Source organism: Myotis myotis, unplaced genomic scaffold, assembly GCF_014108235.1.
Source record: "Myotis myotis isolate mMyoMyo1 unplaced genomic scaffold, mMyoMyo1.p scaffold_m19_p_7, whole genome shotgun sequence".
Lineage (NCBI taxonomy): Eukaryota > Metazoa > Chordata > Mammalia > Chiroptera > Vespertilionidae > Myotis > Myotis myotis.
This window is the reverse complement of record NW_023416379.1, coordinates 31088843-31109270: the sequence shown is the minus strand read 5'-3', so window position 1 is coordinate 31109270 and position 20428 is coordinate 31088843. Positions and strand designations below refer to the sequence as shown.

The following is a 20428-nucleotide window of genomic DNA, read 5'->3' as shown; positions in this document are numbered from 1 at the left end:
CCTTATCCACTACTCAGCACCCCTGGTTGTAGAAAAGATGCCACAGAACTGTCTGAGCAAATGCGATCTGCCACTCCTGAGCACAGCCCTCACAGGCATGAGATCCTTTCCTCTTTCATTAAAAAAAAATAGTGTTCCTGTATGTTCCTTATTTTTCTGCACTGAAGGGGCTGAGAAAAAAATGGAAAACTTAAAATCTCCTCAACTAGAGCTTGATGTAGAGTAGCCACTTTAAGTTGGAAGTTCATTTTCTCTGAAAAAGGAGATTTATTACAACATGGTAATAAGCACAAATATGGGGGCAGAGCCACTCAGATCCACAGGAGAAAATAGGTCAAGTAAGAAAACGGCTTGATCCCATACTTTCCAGGGAAATGTGGAGAGCAGGTAAGTTGGGAGCAAAAATAGTGGAAGAGGAGAGGTGGCTATTGTTCAGGGGCTTTCTGGTGTCTATGAGTTCAGAGACAGGACAGGTCTTGACGATGTCAAGATGCCAGACTATGGTCAGAGTGGGTAGGTTGCTGAAGAGGACACAAAGGACACAGAGTTGAGATGAATGAACTATGAGGATAGGTATCAGTGGGTCACACACATGAATGTTACAATCATCCAAATGTATGGCAAGCGTTGACACTGAAAGGAAGATTATCAACAATAAGAATTCATTTTCAGTGACAGAAGAGTCTCCTGGAAGCTGCTGAATAACAGCAGCAAAGTTGGGAAGAATGTAACTGGGCTGGATGATAAAACCTCACAGGAGAGAGGAATGCGTGAGGGTGGATCTTGTGATTTAAAAACAAACAAACCTTGATTTAAGAAAATATCTAACAGGAAGCTGTATTAGTCCTGCCTTTGATACTAACATACTAACACACTTTATGGTCTTGGGCAAGTCATTTTCATTTCCCTGGACCTTTGTTTTCTCATCAGTAACATAAGAAAGCTTTCTAAAAGCTATGACAAATGCTGCACTTTTATTTTAACCATGAATTTCATTTTTATCTTATGTTACTAGGTTTTAGGGTAAAAAAACCTATTCCTGATTAACAAATTTCATGCATTTGCTCAATATTCATCAGTTAAGAAGGGTTAATACCTTAAGAATTTATCTATTAGGTGATAGTTTAATAACAACACATGACAAGTAGTTATACATACCATTTCCTTGTTCTCTGATATACTGCTGTTAGGTAATCATATGACAACAATTACCATTCACATTTTAAAAATAAAATTCAGATGATCATTCAGTATTTCCCGTAGTCTTTTGTGAATTTCTTTTTAAAAAGTGACTAAATGTGCTTTTTTGTAACCCAGGAGCCTATAACTACCTGTATAGTTCTGTCTCTTCCAACAGATTATGGGACCCTTGAGGATAATAATAATAAAAGTACTACTAATAATAATAGTTGTTATTCTTTTACATTATGTGCTCCTAGCACCAAGATCAATGTCTGAAACACAATAGACACATGTGTTTATCAATGAATAAATGGTCATGTTTTTGCTAGAAAGCAAAATAAATTACTTAGTGATAAAGAACTGCTTCCCCTGCCCTAGCCGGTTTGGCTCAGTGGATAGAGCGTCAGCCTGCAGACTGAAAGGTCCCAGGTTCGATTCCGGTCAAGGGCATGTACCTTGGTTGCGGGCACATCCCCAGTGGGGGGCGTGCAGGAGGCAGCTGATTGTTGTTTCTCTCTCATCGATGTTTCTAGCTCTCTCTTCCTCTCCCTCCCTCTCTGTAAAAAATCAATAAAATATATTAAAAAAAAAAAGAACTGCTCCCCCAAATCTTGTGTTTCAATTGACAGTTAAGGCTATTATCTGAATCCTTTAGAGCAGGGGTGGGGAACCTTCTTTCTGCCAAGGGCAATTTGGATATTTATAACATCATTCTTAGGCTATACAAAATTATCAATTTAAAAATTAGCCTTCTGTATTTGGTCAAACATTTAATTAATTAATCCCTAATGCCTCAGCAGGGCCTGACCAAATTATTTCATTGGCCTTATACGGCCCTCGGGCTGGACATTCCCCACCCCTGCTTTAGATAGTTGTGCTGAATCTACATTTGTTGGCCATAAAGTGACTAAAATAGATAATCTTAAAATTGATAATGAGGATCTCTGATCACCAAGTTTCTGCTTGAGCCACTAATTTTTCTTTGCAATATTTGGTGCCACAACACCTTAAATTTAAGAAAGCAAAAGTTCCCAAGAGACTGAAGAAAATTAAAATGATAATTTTTGTGTAAATTAAGATTTAAAATGCTGTAGACAGTTATCAAGAACAATTTGGTGTAAAAAATGAGTGGAACTTGCACACATAAATACTTCTATATAAATACTTCTACATAAATTCAAAATCTAAAAGTAGCTTTTTGATGGATAAGACAACACATCATTTTGACAAGGTTTCATGTCTCAGCTTGACTCTGGTTTTCAACCATAGCTTCCCTGAAAGCTGATATCTCCTACTGAGATATTGCTTCCAATCTAATATCAGAACAGTATGCACTATGAGTTGTTTCTTCAATGGTTCTAAGGTACTTGCCAAACTGTCCTGTCCTTGCCTATGGCTAACCAGCCCTCTGAGGTCTTACTAAAGGGCATGCTGGAAATACGGCTTCTGAAAAATCTCTTTAAGATGACACCAGCACAGCCACTGTCCAGAAAGTTATTAAAAAGCCATAAAACAGTCATTGTATATTAGCTCCAGAGATCACTAAGAGAAAAATTTTAGTTCCTAAAGAGGAATAGCAACTGAAGAATGGCAACTGGCAAGCCACATAATAGAAAAGTAGAAGCTGCCACCACCATTTACCCTATGCAGGCAAGCTATTTATTTCAGAGAGGAAGGGAGAGGAAGAGAGAGATAGAAATATCAATAATTAATGAGAATCATTGATAAGCTGCCTCCTGCATGCCCCACACTGAGGATAGAGCCTGCAACCGGGCGTGTGCCCTGACCTGGAATTGAACCGTGACCTCTTGGTTCATAGGTTGACACTCAACTACTGAGCCACACTGGCTGGGCCAGGCCAGCTCTTTGTAATATTTGTTTCAAGGCAAATGAAGTCACAGAGTGATTGACAGTTGGGCAGAAAAATTAAGAAAAGTTTAAGCTTTCTCAAAATAATAAAGGTGTATTCTTTCTCATCTTTGCATTTCACCTTAATCCTTTGTACATAGTAACTCTTCACTAAATACGGATTATATCATTTAGAAAATGGATTTAATCAGCCCAGACAATATAGGACAAAAATAAATATGAAAATTTCAAAAGTATGTCAATATTGGGCCATTGGTGATAGAAATAAGTAGTTTTATATTTTTTAACTGGCTTCAAGATTACCACTGTATCCCAGCACATGTAACAATTGATATTCATACTGATTATTTGGTATATTCAAGAAAATTAGCTATTAAATTAAGCAATCTCTTTAAAAGAAGTTAGAAACTATATAATATAGTTTGCAAAAACCACCTTGTAAAATGTTTAAAATGTAAAGGGTCAGAGTTTACAGAGGCCAACTCATGAGTTCCTCGGTAAGTCAGCTGGAGAATTAAGGTTCTGGGTAAATAAGGCTTACTTGGATGTGAACACTTTTTTTTTTTAAATCACAAATAGAAAATCTCACAACTATCTCTGGTTTTTAATGTATGTGCTCTTAGCTAAAGTTCACATCAAATTTAATATATCAAATTTAAGTCCATGTTGTTTAAACCTAACAGATTATGGTTTGGAAACCTACTTATCACAAATCTATTAATTGCACTAAAATCCTCCTGGTCCTCCAAAATGTCAAATCTGAAGGTAGCTTCGACCCCTTTTTGTCCCTCTTTGTACAACAAATTCTCCCATAAAGTATTCCTTTGGAACACCTTTTATCCTTCTCAATCACTTTAATAACTCAGTACTCAGAATTCTACAATAAGTAACCTTTTTAAAATTACTTTTCCACTCCCCATCTTATGTATCTCCCTTACACATTTCAGTAAGAATTCACTTCCTTCTAATTATCTTTGTGTCACATCAAACTCTGCTTGGACATATCTTTATTGAAACTAAAACTCTTTGGCATATCCTTCAAGATTCTCCATTGTTGGTCTTTCATATGAATAGAGCATCACAAAATCACAGATTATAAAAACCCACATTTAAATTGATATCTTTAGTTCCTGGCCTACACTAACCACTCCAGCCAAGCAGACCTGCTTATTTTATCCCCAATGGTGACATTCTTACTACAGCTTCTAACTTTTACAAATGCCACAGTCAAAAACACTAATCAAAATTCCCTTTCCTCTAGCTTTCTTCTAGCTAACTATAGACACCAATATTTTCTTTTAGTATTCCATAAATTGTGTAAAGTCCTGTTTTTTAAATATCTATACTGTAATTATTTATTTTTACTTGTTTTACATGTGTCCAAACTATATTCCCTTTAAGAGTACAAAGTATTTAGTAACTGAGACCAAGTTTTCAAATCTTTCATATACTTCATTTAGTATAGTAAATTTTCAATTAGCGTTGAATATCTGCTGTGATGACTTTTCCTTTAAACTACTTATATTTATTTATTTATCTAGAAAGAGGTGGTGTATGTAATGGAAAATCATATTGCCAAGGAAATTCACAGCAGGTTGAGTGACTACCAGAGTTAGCTAGGAAGGAGTCTGCTGGTGATGGGCTATGGGACTATATACTTGACCCTCTCTTACTCAGTTTTAATGTATAGAATTAAATCCTGAGAACACAAAGCTGGAATGCTAAGGTAATTAAATAATCAAAATCCCAGAATTTACTGATAAGGCATATTTAAGCTAATAATTTTACATTTAAAAGGAAACAAAAAACAAAGTCCTGCTCTTAGATATAATGATAATAATAATAACTGCTCAAACACAAAAACAATGAGATATAGCCTAGTAGCAGCATGTCTTTTAAAAATAACTTTTGGATAATCCTTGATCTAAGATCTACTTGAGTTATCTATGATGAGGAGGAAAATAAAAACTGAAAGGGTGAGGGACCTGGTGAGGCATGGCACAAAAGAGAGAGAATTCAATGATGCAAATATCACATGGAAGAGGAATGACTCCCAATAGTCAATGGAGAATTGGTCAAAATGTCAGAGAGACAGGTCATTATATAGCAGAACTGACTAATAGGTGACATTCTGCTTCTGAACTTAAGTCCTATATTCTTCCTCTCTTTTTTTTTTTAAATATATTTTATTGATTTTTTACAGAGAGGAAGGGAGAGAGATAGAGAGTTAGAAACATCGATGAGAGAGAAACATCGATCAGCTGCCTCCTGCACATCTCCTACTGGGGACGTGCCCGCAACCCAGGTACATGCCCTTGACCGGAGTCGAACCTGGGACCTTTCAGTCCGCAAGCCGATGCTCTATCCACTGAGCCAAACCAGTTTCGGCTATTCTTCCTCTCTTGTTAGAAACCCTGATCACAATTTAGAAACTTAGAGCAAATGGAAATTACTTCTGGGCAAAGATGTAATAGTGGTGTTTTAAGATCTTTAATTGATTGGCCTAAATAACTTTTTAAGACACTCCAATTCCTTATTTTGTTATAAAATACAATAATTTATTAAGGTAGCTTACTGTGAATCAAGCTAAGAAAATTATAAAGAAAGTTACTGGTGCATAGATAGGAAATATATTTATTAGAAATAAAAATCTTATATGTAATTTCATTAGCTGAAGTAATAGCTTACTGATGTATTTATAACTTAGGAGGATTTTTCCTCTGATGTCATTAGATATTTTAAGTACATTCTATGTCAAATAGAAAAAAAAAAAACTTCTGAGAAGAAAACAATTGGATTTTGAAAAGAAGCCCCAAAAGCCAACTTCATATAAAATGTAAGCAAATGTCAAAAAAGGGTGCACCACAATGAAAACATAATTGTAAACAAAAGGGCACCTTATAGTGGACATTTGCAAAAGGAAAGTAACATCACTAAGCCCCTAATCATATTAATACTCATCTGACAATGGGACAAAAAAGAAAACCTTAAAACAAATGATAATGTATCCAATCTAAAAAAAACTTTTGGAAGCTACAAACTCAAAGGATATTATTTTTACTGGACTTGTCCCGTGCTTTGAAGTAATCAATTGAGAATTATTTTTAAGCACAGTCTTTTATAATCCTTTAGAATGAACCATCTGATGTTTGATAGGGAATATGCATTTTACCAGCAGGATGGAATACACTGTCCTTGGCCGAGATGTTCCTCATGAAGAAGGCAATTTTTGTATTGTATGCTTAGCATATTTAAAGACACACATTCCAGGTGAGCAGCCTGCTCCAAAGTGCATTCAATTTTTATTTGTGGATAAAATTCTATTGCTTCAGAGCCCCCACCATTTGGCAGATCATATTTCAATATTCCCCTCAGGAACCAATTCCCCAAAATTTCTGGAGATCTTATTACAGGTAACTTTTATGTCAGGTAAACTGACAGTTGTCATGACCAGAAGACAAGTGTGGCACCATGACATTATAGAAGATTTTAAAAGTATGCAAAAATATAACAAATGAATTCTATCTGGTTTAAAAGCAAAACCAGAAAATACCTCTGAGCCCTATGTTGACATAAAATGAACTAATACAGGAATATAAAAACAATTGGGACATTCAAAGAATAGGGTGTTCCACCTATGATTTTAAAGTCTATCAAAATTAACCATAGAAATGAAGTACACTAGTCTAGTCACTTAGTTACTTTGATATTAACTTTTCTAGGCTATCTTCTAATAAGAGATGGTAAATTGACTAGAGAATAACTAATTTGGAAAGGAGAGGTGAAGGTCACCAGCGGTTCCAGAATTTCTAAGATCCAAATTGCTAATACCCAGACAAACTGACTGCCTTCCTAAATAGTGCCCAGATGGCAGGAGCAACACTGATATGTGGTCTTAGCTGTTTTATGACAGGGAACCATCACCAGTAGGTGACCCCATCAGTCTAAAGGCAGGAAAATTACTAAATGATGCAAGAAAGTGCCTACAGGCCAGTGAAAGCAGGAGGGCAGAACCTTAGGAAAAGCAAATTTACAGTTGGAACTTCTATAAAGGAGGCTGTGATACTTCTTCTTTGCTGATAGAAGAAAATAAAAGCAATTTAGTTTCCACAGATAGTAAGTCTAATAAGAGAAGAAGTAAATTCTCTTTGAGAAAATAAGATATCATATATAAAACGCAAGGCAAATGGCATAATCTCTTAGTAATAACATAGACACCAAAGTGAGCTGTGTGTTCTATGAACACAATCTAGTCTGGAATCAACTGTAATAGTATGGAGACATTATCTCTCCCACACACCACCAGTCAGAAGGCAGAAAAGAAACTAAGTCCAACTAACACAAGGGTGACATTTTAATATGAGCCCTTCTTCAATAGAATTGGCAAACACAAGTCCAATTAATTTTTCAAAAACATAATTCTAGATGTCAGAAAGAAGCCCACTATTAGTAATTATTTTTAGTAAAGTGATGCAACTGGAAAACAGATTGAAGAAAGGAGGGGGGTCTTTTCTGAACCTCTCACCACCCCCCAAAAATGAAGTTATAATAAAATATGGAAAATAAAACTACTGTATCAAGATAAGGAAGTATTACTTTTTCTTGAAGAAGGAATTTACATTTCTAATATCTATAATCAATTACCTAGTTCAATGGAGGGAAACATTAAATATTTAATTAAACCACATTCACTCTAGATTTTGTCATCCCCTTAGAGATCTCTCTAATGCTGATAATTAACAATTTTTAATGTGTGCTTTCAAGATGTTTCATCTGAGCACTAGAGGAAACTATATTAAACATTAAAATATAAGAAATGAACATTGAACATTAAAATGTAAGGGACGGACATTTTAACTTAAATTTGCATATCAACAAAAGTAATAAGATTTTTGTTAATAAAGAGGTATGCAATTCACTATTAAAAATTAAGATTCAGAAACATGAGTCAGTTGTTAGAAGTCACAATATTGCAGCAGAAAGTTGTTTTTCAAAAGCAAAGTCTAAAATTATAATGTATAATTAATTCTACATTATTTTTTAATGTTTGTTCAAAAACTCTCCTCACGTAATAAAGTAAAGCATTCATTTCCATTAACGAAAACCATATAACCACTTCAGTAAGAATGATTTTTAATTTCTATCGCCAAACTTCACACCGGTAACTGCATATTTTGTGACTGTTAAAAGAATATGAAGTCATGCCAATGGCCTTTCTCTTAATAATTTTATATTATGGAATATAAATGCAGCAATACTCTCTAGATTTTTTTCACATGCCAGCATATACATGTGAATTACCCTAGACATCAATGTATAACCAGGGTCTCATTTTCATCATACCTAGCAATGGAGTTAAGAGCAGATGACTCAAAAGTCTCATTTTATCCAAAAATTTATATAGGCTAAGATGAATAAAGAAAATCTTTATATAAAGAAGTTCTTTGAGAATTTATATCTGTAGGACTGTATAAATACCAAAATTTTAACCCCAGGTAATCCTATTTTATTTTTAAAAAGTCATTTTAAACCTGATATCTACTATCCTTTTAGTTGTAATTTATAATTGGTCTAACTTTAAATTCCAATGAGCAGCCATTGTTTAAAAGAAAAAGACTAGAAACCAAAACTGAAATTCAAGAGGTCATCAGTTGCTATTTCTCATAAAACATATAGACAATTTTAACATCTGTAGTGGGAAGAAAATAAAGAAGTGATTTAAATTATTCACTTTTCCTTTGTATCTACGGCAACCCAGAATTTAAAATCTAAGTATCTGATATACTGAGGGAGATGACCGCATAAATCCAGCACTCGCAGGGAAGTCTTGTGTCAGTACGAAGGGGCACATTAGGACAAAGAAGCACCTTCAGCTGTTCAAGACAAGATAAAGATTTCAGTACCTATTTAAGGGCCAGTGAATTTTTTGTCTAATTTCTCATACTGGATTATTCTGGGAAACCAGAGCCAGTCACTTAAGAGTGGGATGACACCTTGGGCAAATAAGTCTACCAAACACAAACTTAGAAAATGAGGGCTAACAAGCATGTAAGTCCAAAATCTGTTGGACACTGTCCATGGAGAGTCTGGCATCTTTTATGCTCCTACTATCCCTAGAAACACATGGGACACAGTTTTCCTACACTACATTTATACCAGAATAGGGATTAAAGGCAATGCCTGGGTGGACCTGTGCTAAGAAGGGCAAAGTTTGTTCCCCACAGAGCTGGAAAAAAACAACAGGAAAGAGACTATGGTCCCAAGCACACATCATGCAAGGCCCTGGCTTTCTCGGCACCTTTCTTTCCCCAATGCAATGCCTACCTTCCGTGTGGACTGCAGAGACATAGGTCCAATTGTAACGCTTGACTATATCAAGCATCGCCCTTGCCTGCAAGGTGTCAGAAGGGACAACCCTCAGGAAGTATTTGTACAAAGTTTTGTCACTCAGGTCGATACTCGTGGCGGAATATGCAATCTGGGGGATGTCGAAGAGCTGGAGCAGGTTCTGTACTTGAATGGCTACGGAGCTGGAGCCCGGGCCGATTACGCCCGCAATGGGCTTCTTAGTCCTGCCTGGGGGGAGGGGCTGCCCATCCAGCAGGCACCGGTTGAGTCCATCCTTCTCATCTCGAATGGAAATCAGGGAGTCCCTGATGAACTCAATGCTCTGCTCCAGAGCCACGGAGGAGTGCCAGCAGGAATCCCGGATTTCGCTGCCCAGCGTGATGTTGGGCAGGAGGACCGGGTCTGCGTTGATCTTATCCAAGGTGTGGAACATCGCCTCCACCCTCTGGATGCCATACTGCTCCCGGATCTCCCCGCACTTCCTCTCCGGCACCTTTTCGGCTGGAGGCTGGTGGTGGACTGAGAAAAGGGCCCCGATGATGACATCTCCGTCCATTCTGGCCACCGAGCGCTGAGATGAGGCTCCCGCCAGCAACACTTTCCTGCCAGGGCTTCTGGGCAGAAGGGACATCTCCCAAAAGATCGCTGGGAAGAAAACCAACAGGAGCCGGACCATGGTGATGAGGACGCCGTCCACAGCCGGCCAGCCACGTTCCCACGCTGGTCCCGCAGCCGGCTCTGGGCGCGCACCGCGGGGATGCCCCGCGCCTGCCTCTCCCGGCTCGGTCCCGGTAGCCAACCCCGCTCTTCCAGCGTTTTCGCCGCCTGCACCACAGCCTCCTTCCCCTCCGCCTCCCGCTCCTTGTCCTCCAGGACCACCTCCGCTCCCAGGGGGCGTTTCTAGGCGGATTCGAGTGCCCTTTCTTCACCGGTGCACCAAGGTAAACGGATCAAGGGGACAGTGGGCGTCGTGGTGGCAGCCAGCGGTGAGCTGAAAGCTGTCTGTCTACAAGAAAGAAAGAAAATCAAAGCTCAGTTATCACATGTGCCAAACTCAGGGGTCAGCGATGGTAATAGTTGCCCAGTCCAATTCATCTCAGCACATCACGATATCGGCTGGAGGGACAGCTTGGGAGGCAGCTCTGGTCCAAGCGGAAGGTGATGTGTCTGGTCCCCGGCTGCCCTCATCATCCGGAGAGCCGCAGAGAGCCCCGCCGACCCGCCCCCTCCTCCAGCCACAAGTCTCTCCGGGTCCTCAAACACTCAGTATGCTCACTGATTTGAGGGGGAGGGGAGAGAACTGGGAGGAGAAGCTAGATCTTTCATCGTCAGCGAACTTTCAGGATTTGAAAAGATCAACTTTTTCGCAGAAGAAATTTGGAAACTCTTTCATTAAGAACGTGGAGGCGCTAACAAGGAAGGCACCTTTCACTTTAGTGAGGGGTTGAAGAGACACTAACGTACAACCCAAGTAGTAAATATAAATGTGCCAGCTTGAGGAAATCCATGTTAGTTACTAAGGCAATGCCTGGTAAAGTCTGCACGTCGGAGTTTGGTACGTCCCCTCCGCCCCCCCCCCCCCCCACACACACACCCCCGCCCAAGAAGTCAGGCTTACAGTAGATGCTCGGGGAGAAAGGGTGCACATGAGGTGACTTGTTTCCTGCGATGGGGGGTGGAGGGAGGGGGTGGAAGGGCCCCTGCACTCGCCTAAATGGGGACCTTTGGCTGTGCATACTTTGCTAGAAAGGGAACAGAGCGAGCGTCAAGGTTGCTGTCGCGGTTGCAAGCCCAGCCCTGCCGCCTTCAGTACCCTGGACAGCGCTCGGTCCAGGTACCCAGACATTCCGCTGGCAGAGCCTGGAGCGATCAGCGAGTTGCTGCTATTCTTTGACAGCCCACCACCCCCGCCCCCCGACTTCGCTCTTCCAACCACCACCCCCACTGCATTCTTCACACACACACACACACACACACACACACACACACACACACACACACCTCCCCTCGCCTCCTCACCACCCTTCAGTCCTCATTCTCTTCCTTCTGCCATCAGTGCTCTTGCAAGCATATTCAAACCTGGCCGCTTGCGGGGGCGGGGGGGGGGGGGGGGGGGGGGGAAGAAGCGCCAAATTCCAGCCGCTCCTGGGGCTGAAGTTGGCTCCCTCTCTCGTCCCTGCCTGGCTTCCTTTCTCAAGGTGAGAGTCGGAGAAGAAAGGAGCTAAAGGAGCATGTGGGGTGAGGCAGGCAAAAGGAGGAAGACAACCCAGGCATCCAAGGGTTCCAGTACTTCCCGGGATGTAGGACTAAAATAAATAAATAAGCGAGGGTGCCCCTGGGACCAGGAGGAAAATCCCATAGATTGGGACTGTCTGCCACTGGGATGGGTTTCACCGCCGGGAGGTTTCTGCTCACCTGAGTCGGCTTGGAGAATTTTGGACTTGAGACGTACCTGAGTCCGGGTAGACAGCGCTATGGTCCCCAGGTCAGAGGACCGCCGCCACGCGCGGTTAGCAGACGCCTCAGCTCTAATCCAGACGGCGCAAGGATGCGATCTGGGCTGTACACTAGTGCCCTCTTTCTTCAGCACTATTTTACCGCAAGGAAAAAAAGAGGGAGGGGGAAGGAAAAAAATTAAAAAACAGGTCACCCAAGGCTTGTCTATAATCTCATGCATAAAAATCAGTCGTTTAATGGAGTGGGGGGGAGGTGCCAGGGAGAAGTGGGGAATATTAATTCCTTTACTACAATAGGGTTCTTAAACAGCTGCTAGATATATGCAAAGTCAGATCTGGGGAACCACTAAGACTGATTTAGGTGGATATTCCTTCTTATGTATTTCAAGGAGGCAAATGCATTTTCTCCCCCTGGAAGTAAAGACCCTTCTGAAGGAAGCAGAGTAAATACCCGTGGAGACATCTAGAGAAAGGCTCTATTAGAAGGTTTCAAGGGGGAGGGGTAGAGGCTGCATGGGGTGGGAGTGAGGGGAGAAGGGGGATGCACACTATGATCAAGGTAAGCCGAAGGAAGACAGGCAACCCGTGGCTACATTTTCCAGGTCAAGATGTAACTAAATTGAGAATGAAAGTCAGGTCACATGAAAACACTGGAGTGTAAAACACTTATCCAAAATCCTCCCAGGCTGCCATCACCCTCCCGACAGGTCTACAGTGTTGCTTCTTGCAGTGCGAAAAGTGGAAGTTAAATCATATTCCTCTGGGAACGTGTTGGCTGAGCAGAATGTGGCCCAGCTTCTTTGGGAGGGGGGGCAGGGGGGAGACAAGTGACAGTGTGCCTTTCCACTCTTGCTCAAAGCTTTCTATTTTTGTCATCTGTAGAGAAGAGAGATCAGCTTATGTGTATCCCTTTATAGTCACCTTGTCCATGTCATCATTATTCTATGGAATGATACCATGTCAGCCTGGAGGGGACAACCACATGAGATAGTTTTGAATCCCCTTTAGTAAGTTCCATTAAACTTAGCAAAGGAAACAATGTCTCCAGTCAAGAACAGAAGCTAATTCTGTTCTGGTTCTGGTCTTTTTCACCCCCATACAGTATGTCAGATTTCCTGGATTTTTTTTTCCTTTTCCATTAATAATGCACCAAACCGGGTACACATCCTTTATGCACCAAACCGGGTACACATCCTTTAGTCCTAAAACATCTCAGTTCTGGAAGTAACCATAGGTTTGAGGAAAACAGAAGGTATGACATTTGACTTCCATTTTAATAATACTATTAATGCATTGAACCAGGTACACAAACATTAGTCCTAAAACATCTCAGTTCTGGAAGTAACCACAGGTTAACTTGAGGGAAATAGAAGGTAAGCTTCTGTCTTCACACATAGGGTAAAATGGTTCTCTGCTGGTATCCTAAGGAAGAGGTATGCTCTAAGAGCAACTCACAAGTGTTCACAGTGCCCCATCTCATTCCTTTATTAGCCATTTAACTTCCATTTTTGATAATACTATTCTAGTAAGATAAGCCCTACGTATTATTTTCTTGGCATATTTCATAGACATAGTTAATGTACAAAGATTTCTGTGCATACATAGACCATTAAATATTATTTTTAGGATTAAAGAATGTAATGTCTCTGCAATCTACATTTAGCTTTAATGTGTACTCCTTAAAACTGAATATTTTTAATATATCACATTGGCATAATTTAGAAAAGATTCATCTACTGACAGAATAATTAAATGTTCCAATTTATTTGTTCTCAAAACAGTCCAAGTAAAAACTACACATTCAAGCTGGCTGAAACAATTTTAAAGAGAATGAACTTGGGTGTCATGACAGAAGATATATGCATAAATTATATATTGCAGGTATTATGAAAAATTAATTTCAAATGCATCAATTTGAAATTACCAATTAAATTTATTGATAACTATGTCAGACAAAACTTTAAAAGTCAACAAAGATAAAAGTAAGGCACGAAGAAGGCATTGAGAAAGGAGAAGACGAAATCATTTAAATATGCTTTATCTTTCTGAAAATTAAGACTCTATCAAGACAAGCAGTATGCAATACATATGCAGACATTTAAGGGAAACGTCTATTACTAGGATTGAAGGGAATTGCTAAAAGGATGAATTACATACAAATTAACAAATACGGGTCAATACACTATTCTATAAAAGTTCAAAGAATGTTAAAAGTGCATAAGCTCAGAGGTACTACCAGTATAAATCTGCGATGGGAGGGTAGTATATTACATTCAATATGTGATTTGTAGCAGGGTAAAAGGTGTTAGGAGTATTTTGGTTTGGGAAATCCATTTAAAACAAAATATAATGGAGATTAAGCAAAAGAATACCAACATGTTATCTCAAGATAACAATTTCAATTTGCTGCTATAGCCATGGCCAGTTTGGTTCAGTGGATAGAGTGTGGCCTGAGGATCCCAGGTTTGATTCCAGTTAAGGGCATATACCTGGGTTGCAGGCTTGATCCCTGGCCCTGGTCTGGTGCCTGCGGGAGGCAACTGGTTGATGTGTCTCTCTCACATCAATGTTTCTCTCTCTCTGTCTCTCCCCCTTCTTTCCACTCTTTCTAAAAAAATCAATGGAAAAATATCCTCAGGTGAGGATTAACAAAAAAATATAAAATAGCCCTGACCGGTTTGGCTCAGTGGATAGAGCGTCGGCTTGCGGACTGAAGGGTCCTAGGTTCGATTCCAGTCAAGGGCATGTACCTTGGTTGCGGGCACATCCCCAGTGGAGGGTGTGCAGGAGGCAGCTGATCGATGTTTCTCTCTCATCAATGCTTCTAGTTCTCTATCCCTCTCCCTTCCTCTCTGTAAAAAATCAATAATAGATATAGATATAGGTATAGGTATAGGTATAGGTATAGGTATAGGTATAGGTATAGGTATAGGTATAGGTATAGGTATATATATATATATATATATATATATATATATATATATATATATATATATATATACATACTGCTATAACAATGATGGCAACAAAATGTCCATCATCCTTATATGGTCATAAAACAAATATTACCTGTAAATAAAATTGTCATCACTCTCCTTAGAAATGTTTGCACAATTCTCATTGCTCTTCATCATAAAGGACCTCACAGAGAAACTAGTTTAGATTATAAATGAGCAAAAGGATGTAAAATTTTCCACATAAAATCAGTTGAAGATTTATAGTCTTCTAATGAGAAAGGTAAGACATGATTGAGAATAAGATTTTTTTTTTTAATATATTTTATTGATTTTTTACAGAGAGGAAGGGAGAGAGACAGAGAGTTAGAAACATCGATGAGAGAGAAACATCGATCAGCTGCCTCCTGCACATCTCCCACTGGGGATATGCCCGCAACCCAGGTATATGCCCTTGACCGGAATCGAACCTGGGACCCCTCAGTCCGCAGGCCGACGCTCTATCCACTGAGCCAAACCGGTCTCGGCAAGAATAAGATTTTTAAAAAGGAAGAAAGAAATGGATAGTCCAGCTGGTATTGCTCAGTGGTAGGGCACCAATCTATGAACCAAGAGGTCACAGTTATATTGCCAGTCAGGGCATATGCCTTGGTTGCGGGCTTGATACCCAGTGTGGGACATGCAGGAGGCAGCCAACCAATGATTCTCTCTCATCACTGATGTTTCTATCTCTCTCCCTTCCTATCTGAAATAAATAAAAAATATTTTAAAAAAATAAATGGAAAAGCTAAACACATTCAAAATTTTAGTGTACTCTATGAGGTATTATGAAAAGAAAAGTTTACACAGCAATTGAAATATGGAAGTGAAGTATACACAAGAGGTAAAAACTCATTAATGAAGAGGTATTACTGACTGAAAATAGAAATGGGATCAAAGAAGGTCTTTGAAGAAAATTGATTTGCAGAAATTGATATGTAATGTATCACTAATGAATGTTCAAGGTAGATCAATGTCATGGCAAATGAATAACATGCTTTTCCATAAAATACTGTGCTCTATGGACAATTTATTTAACCTAGTTTGATATTTGTTGCATTCTTATTTTTAATTTATGGGTTCAGTAAAATAATTTAGGCCCCAGTAAGAAATTTTAGTATATTTATCCAATTTGCTATCTACATTGCTTAAATCAAGAGGGAAATTGCCATATCCTTCATTGGACTTTATGCTCTGAAACAAAGGCAACAAAAATTGTAAAATAAAAACTCTTATTTTTTTAAATCTTTATTGTTGAAAGTATTACATATATACCTTTTGTCCTCCATTGACCTCTTCTAGCCCACCCTGCCCCCACCCCATGCCTTCACCACCCTATTGTCTGTGTCCAGGGGTTATGCATATATGCATACAAGTCCTTTGGTTGATCTCTTCCCACTCATCCACCCTCCCCCGCCTTCCCTGTGAGATTCCACAGTCTGTTCCATGCTTCTATGTCTCTGGGTCTATTTTGTTCATCAGTTTACTTTGTTCATTAGATTCCACATATGAGTGAGATCATATACTTGCCTTTCTCTGACTGGCTTATTTAACTTAACATAATGCTCTCCACTGCTATCTCAAAGGGTTAAAATATTCTTTTTCACTTCTGCATAGTATTCCATGGTATAAATGTACCATGACTTTTTTATCCACTCATCTACTGATGGGCACTTGGGCTGTTTCCAGATCTTAACTATTGTAAATTGTGCTGCTATGAACATAGGGGTTCATACTTTCTTTCTGATTAGTGTTTCAGATTTCTTAGGATATATTCCTAGAAGCGGAATCACTGGGTCAAATGGGAGTTCTTTTTAATTTTTTGAGGAAATTCCATACTGTTTTTCATAATGGCTGCACCAGTATGCATTCTCACCAACAGTGTATTAGGGCTTCCTTTTCTCCACATCCTCGCCAGGACTTGTCATTTGTTGATTTGTTGATGGTAGCCATTCTGACAGGTGTAAAGTGATACCTCATTGTCATTTTAATTTGCATCCCTCTGATGATCAGTGACTGAGCATTTTTTCATACGTCTCTTGGCCATCTGCATGTCTCCTTTGTAGAAGGTCTATTTAGATCCTTTGCCCATTTTTTAATTGGATTTTTGTCTTCCTTTTGTTAAGTTTATGAGTTCATTATATAGGTTGGTTATTAAACCTTTATCAGATGTATCATTCCAAATATGTTCTCCCATACAGTGGGCTCCCTTTTCATTTTGTTGATGGGTTTTTTTGCTGTGCAGAAACTATTTTTATGTAGTCCCATTTGTTTATTTTCTCCTTTGTTTCCTTTGCCTTAGGAGATGTATGCACAAACATATGGCCACTAGAGATGTCTGAGATTTTGCTGCCTATGGTTTCTTTTAGGATTTTTATGGTTTCATGATTTACATTTAAGTCTTTTACCCATTTGAGTTTATTCTTGTATATGGTGTAAGCTGGTGGTCTAGTTTAATTTTTTTGCATGTATCTGGCCAATTTTTCCACACCATTATTAAAGAGACTGTCTTGACTCCATTGCATGTTCCCGCCTCCTGTGAAAATATTAATTGAGCATGATGGTTTGGGTCCATTTCTGGGGTCTTTATTCTGTCCCACTGATATATATGCCTGTTTTTGTGCCAGTACCAGGCTGTTTTAATTACAGTAGCTTTGTAGTGTAACTTGGTATCTGGTATTGTGATCCCTCCAACTTTGTTCTTCTTTCTCAAGATTGCTGCAGCTATTTAGGGTCTTTTTTGGTTCCATATAAATTGAAAGACAAAAATCACATGATCATATCAATAATGCAGAAAAAGCATTTAACAAGTACAACACCCATTTCTGGTAAAACCTTTCAGCAAAGTAGGAATAGAGGAATCATACCTCAACAAAATAAAGGGCAAAAATGACAAACCCTAAGCCAACATCATACTCAATGGGGAAAAACTAAAACCATTTCCCTAAGAACAGTAATAAGACAGGGATGTCTGTTTTCACCACTCTTATTCAACACTAGAGGCCCAGTGCATGAAATTCCTGCAAGAGTAGGCTTTCCTTCCCCCCACTGCCAGCACCAGCTTCCCTCTGGCACCCAGAACTAAGGCTTCCCTCACAGTCCTGGCTTCGTCGGGAAGGTTGTCTAGAAGGACATCCAGTCTAATTAGCATATTATGCTTTTATTATTATAGATAGCACTGGAAGTGCTAGCTATAGTAATCAGACAAGAAGAAGAAATAAAAGGCATCCAAATTGGAAAGGAGGAAGCAAAACTCTCATTATTTGCAGATGACATGATATTGTACATAGAAAACCCTAAAGACTCTATCAAAAAACTGCTACATTTAATAAATTAATAAGGCAATGTAGCAGGATACAAAATCAACACCCAGAAATCAATGGGATTTTTATACACGAATAATGAAATCTCAGAAAGAGAAACTAGACAAACAATCCCATTTATCATTGCAACAAAAGAAAATTAAGATACTTAGGAATAAAATTAACCAAGGAGGTAAAAGACTTGTACTTGGAAAACTATAGTTCATTGAAAAAAGAAGTATAGGAAGATATAAACAAGTGGAAGAATATACCATGTTCATGAATTGGTAGAATTAACATCATTAAAATGTCCATACTACCCAAAGCAATCTACAGATTCAATGCAAGCCCCATTACAATACCAATGGCATATTTCACAGATCTAGAACAAAAGCTCTTCATTTTAGATACTCAAACATTTTTTATAAAACATGGTTGATTAGCAAAGCAAACCAAATGTTTTAAAAGAAAAAAAAGTCAAATTTAATTTTTGACTTAATTAAAATTAATTAGACTATAAGCATATATGCAGAGATAGAACCAAAAGCATCAGATTCCATAAGCAACTAGAACTTATTAATGCCTCTGTGGATTCATGTTGATGGACTGGAAAACACATTTGGCCACATACTGTTCTGCCACAACTGTCCAAACTTTTATTTTTATTTTTTTAAATATATATTTATTGATTTCAGAGAGGAAAGAAGTAGGAGAGAGAGAGATAGAAACATCAATGATGAGAGAGAATAATTGATTGGCTGCCTCCTGCACACCCCACACTGGGGACCAAGCTCCCAACCCGGACATGTGCTCCAACCTGGAATCAAACCATGACTTCTTGGTTCATAGGTCAACACTCAATCACTGAGCCACACTGGATGGGCCAAATTTTTATTTTTAAAGTATTAAAATACAATTGAGGAGAATGTAGCAAAAACAATTATTCTGAAAGCATAGTGAAGGCCACAATTACTGTCTGTTTTACTACCTGCTGTCCCCAGTGTCTCAAACAGTGTGTGGTTTATGACAGGTGCTAAAATATTTGTTGAATAAATGAATGGATACATTCTTTCTGAACATTAAAAATAGCATTTTTAATGCACTTTTTTTACTTTATTTTTATTCTTCAGATTATTGCAGATGTCCCATACCCTTACCGCCTTGCCCACCTCCAACCAACCCTTACTCCCCATCCCTCTGACCATCACCCCACTATTGTCTATGTCCATGGGCTATGCACATATGTTCTTTGGCTAATCCCTTCACCTTCTTTCATCCAACTCTCCTCACCCCAATATCTGTCAGTCTGTTCTATGTATCATGTCTCTGATTTTGTTCATCATTTTATTTTGTTCATTAAATTCCACATATAAGTGAGATCATATGGTATTTTTCTTCCTCTGACTAGCCTATTTCACTTAGCATAATAATCTCCAGGTCCATCCATGCTGTTACAAAAAGTACGAGTTCCTTCTTTTTTACAGTTGTGTAGTATTCTATTGTATAAATGTACTATAGCTTTTTTACCCATTCCTCTCCTGATGGGCACCTGGGCTAAGAAAATCAAAGCCAAGTAGTTTAAAGATAAATATCATATGATCTCACTTATTTGTGGAATCTAATGAACAAAATGAATTGACCAACAAAGTAAGACCTAAAGCTTAGAGGCACAGAACAGACTGACATACCTTGATGTGAGATTGGGGGGATGAGAAGACATAAACCAAAGAACTTAAATATTATATGCATAGCCCATGAACACAGGCAATAGGGTAGTGAGTAGAAGCTGGGAGTGGGAGGGTGAAAGGAGGGGGGAGTGGGAGATATCTGTAATACTACCAACAATAAAAAATTTAAAAAGACATTTCAAATTTTTTCACATAATGTAGGGATATTAATTATTTTGCAACTGTTTCTCAAGTGCAAGTAACTAAACTAGTTAATATTAAACTATTTAGAAACATATGTATACTATAAACTTTACTACACTTAAAGTATTTAAATTTGTTCCAAATGTTATGAAACCATTTTCATTACTGTGTTCACCAACAGCAAATAAAACTTACTTTACAAAGGTAAAAAGAAGCTAATACATAAATGAAAACTAACCATTATCTAATGTATGGCTATATTTTTTGAAAAAAAAATATGAAAAGACTTTCAGAATCATCATATGAGATGCATAAAATGGACATATTATCCTAGTCAATAAATAGGAAATCTGAGGCACCAAGAATCTGTTCCTTGCCTGAGCTTAAGGAACAAATTAGGGGCACTG

The 20428-nt window shown here is 38.7% G+C and overlaps 1 protein-coding gene across 3 annotated transcripts in view; it reads right to left on the bottom strand.

Annotated features, from left to right (window-relative positions):
- Positions 1-11947, bottom strand: part of GRM1 (glutamate metabotropic receptor 1) — a 313303-nt gene extending 301356 nt beyond the window's left edge. For 2 of the 3 annotated variants that reach the window (XM_036318276.1, XM_036318278.1), the window contains exons 1-2: positions 11852-11947; positions 9376-10405 (exon numbers count right to left, since the gene is read on the bottom strand). In XM_036318276.1, the coding sequence (XP_036174169.1) occupies positions 9376-10075 (700 nt within the window). In that variant the 5' untranslated portion in view covers positions 10076-10405; positions 11852-11947. Of the gene's footprint in view, positions 1-9375; positions 10606-11851 lie in introns of those variants that run through there. The other variant, XM_036318277.1, reaches the window with a different exon arrangement.
- Between the last annotated feature and the right edge of the window lie 8481 nt (positions 11948-20428).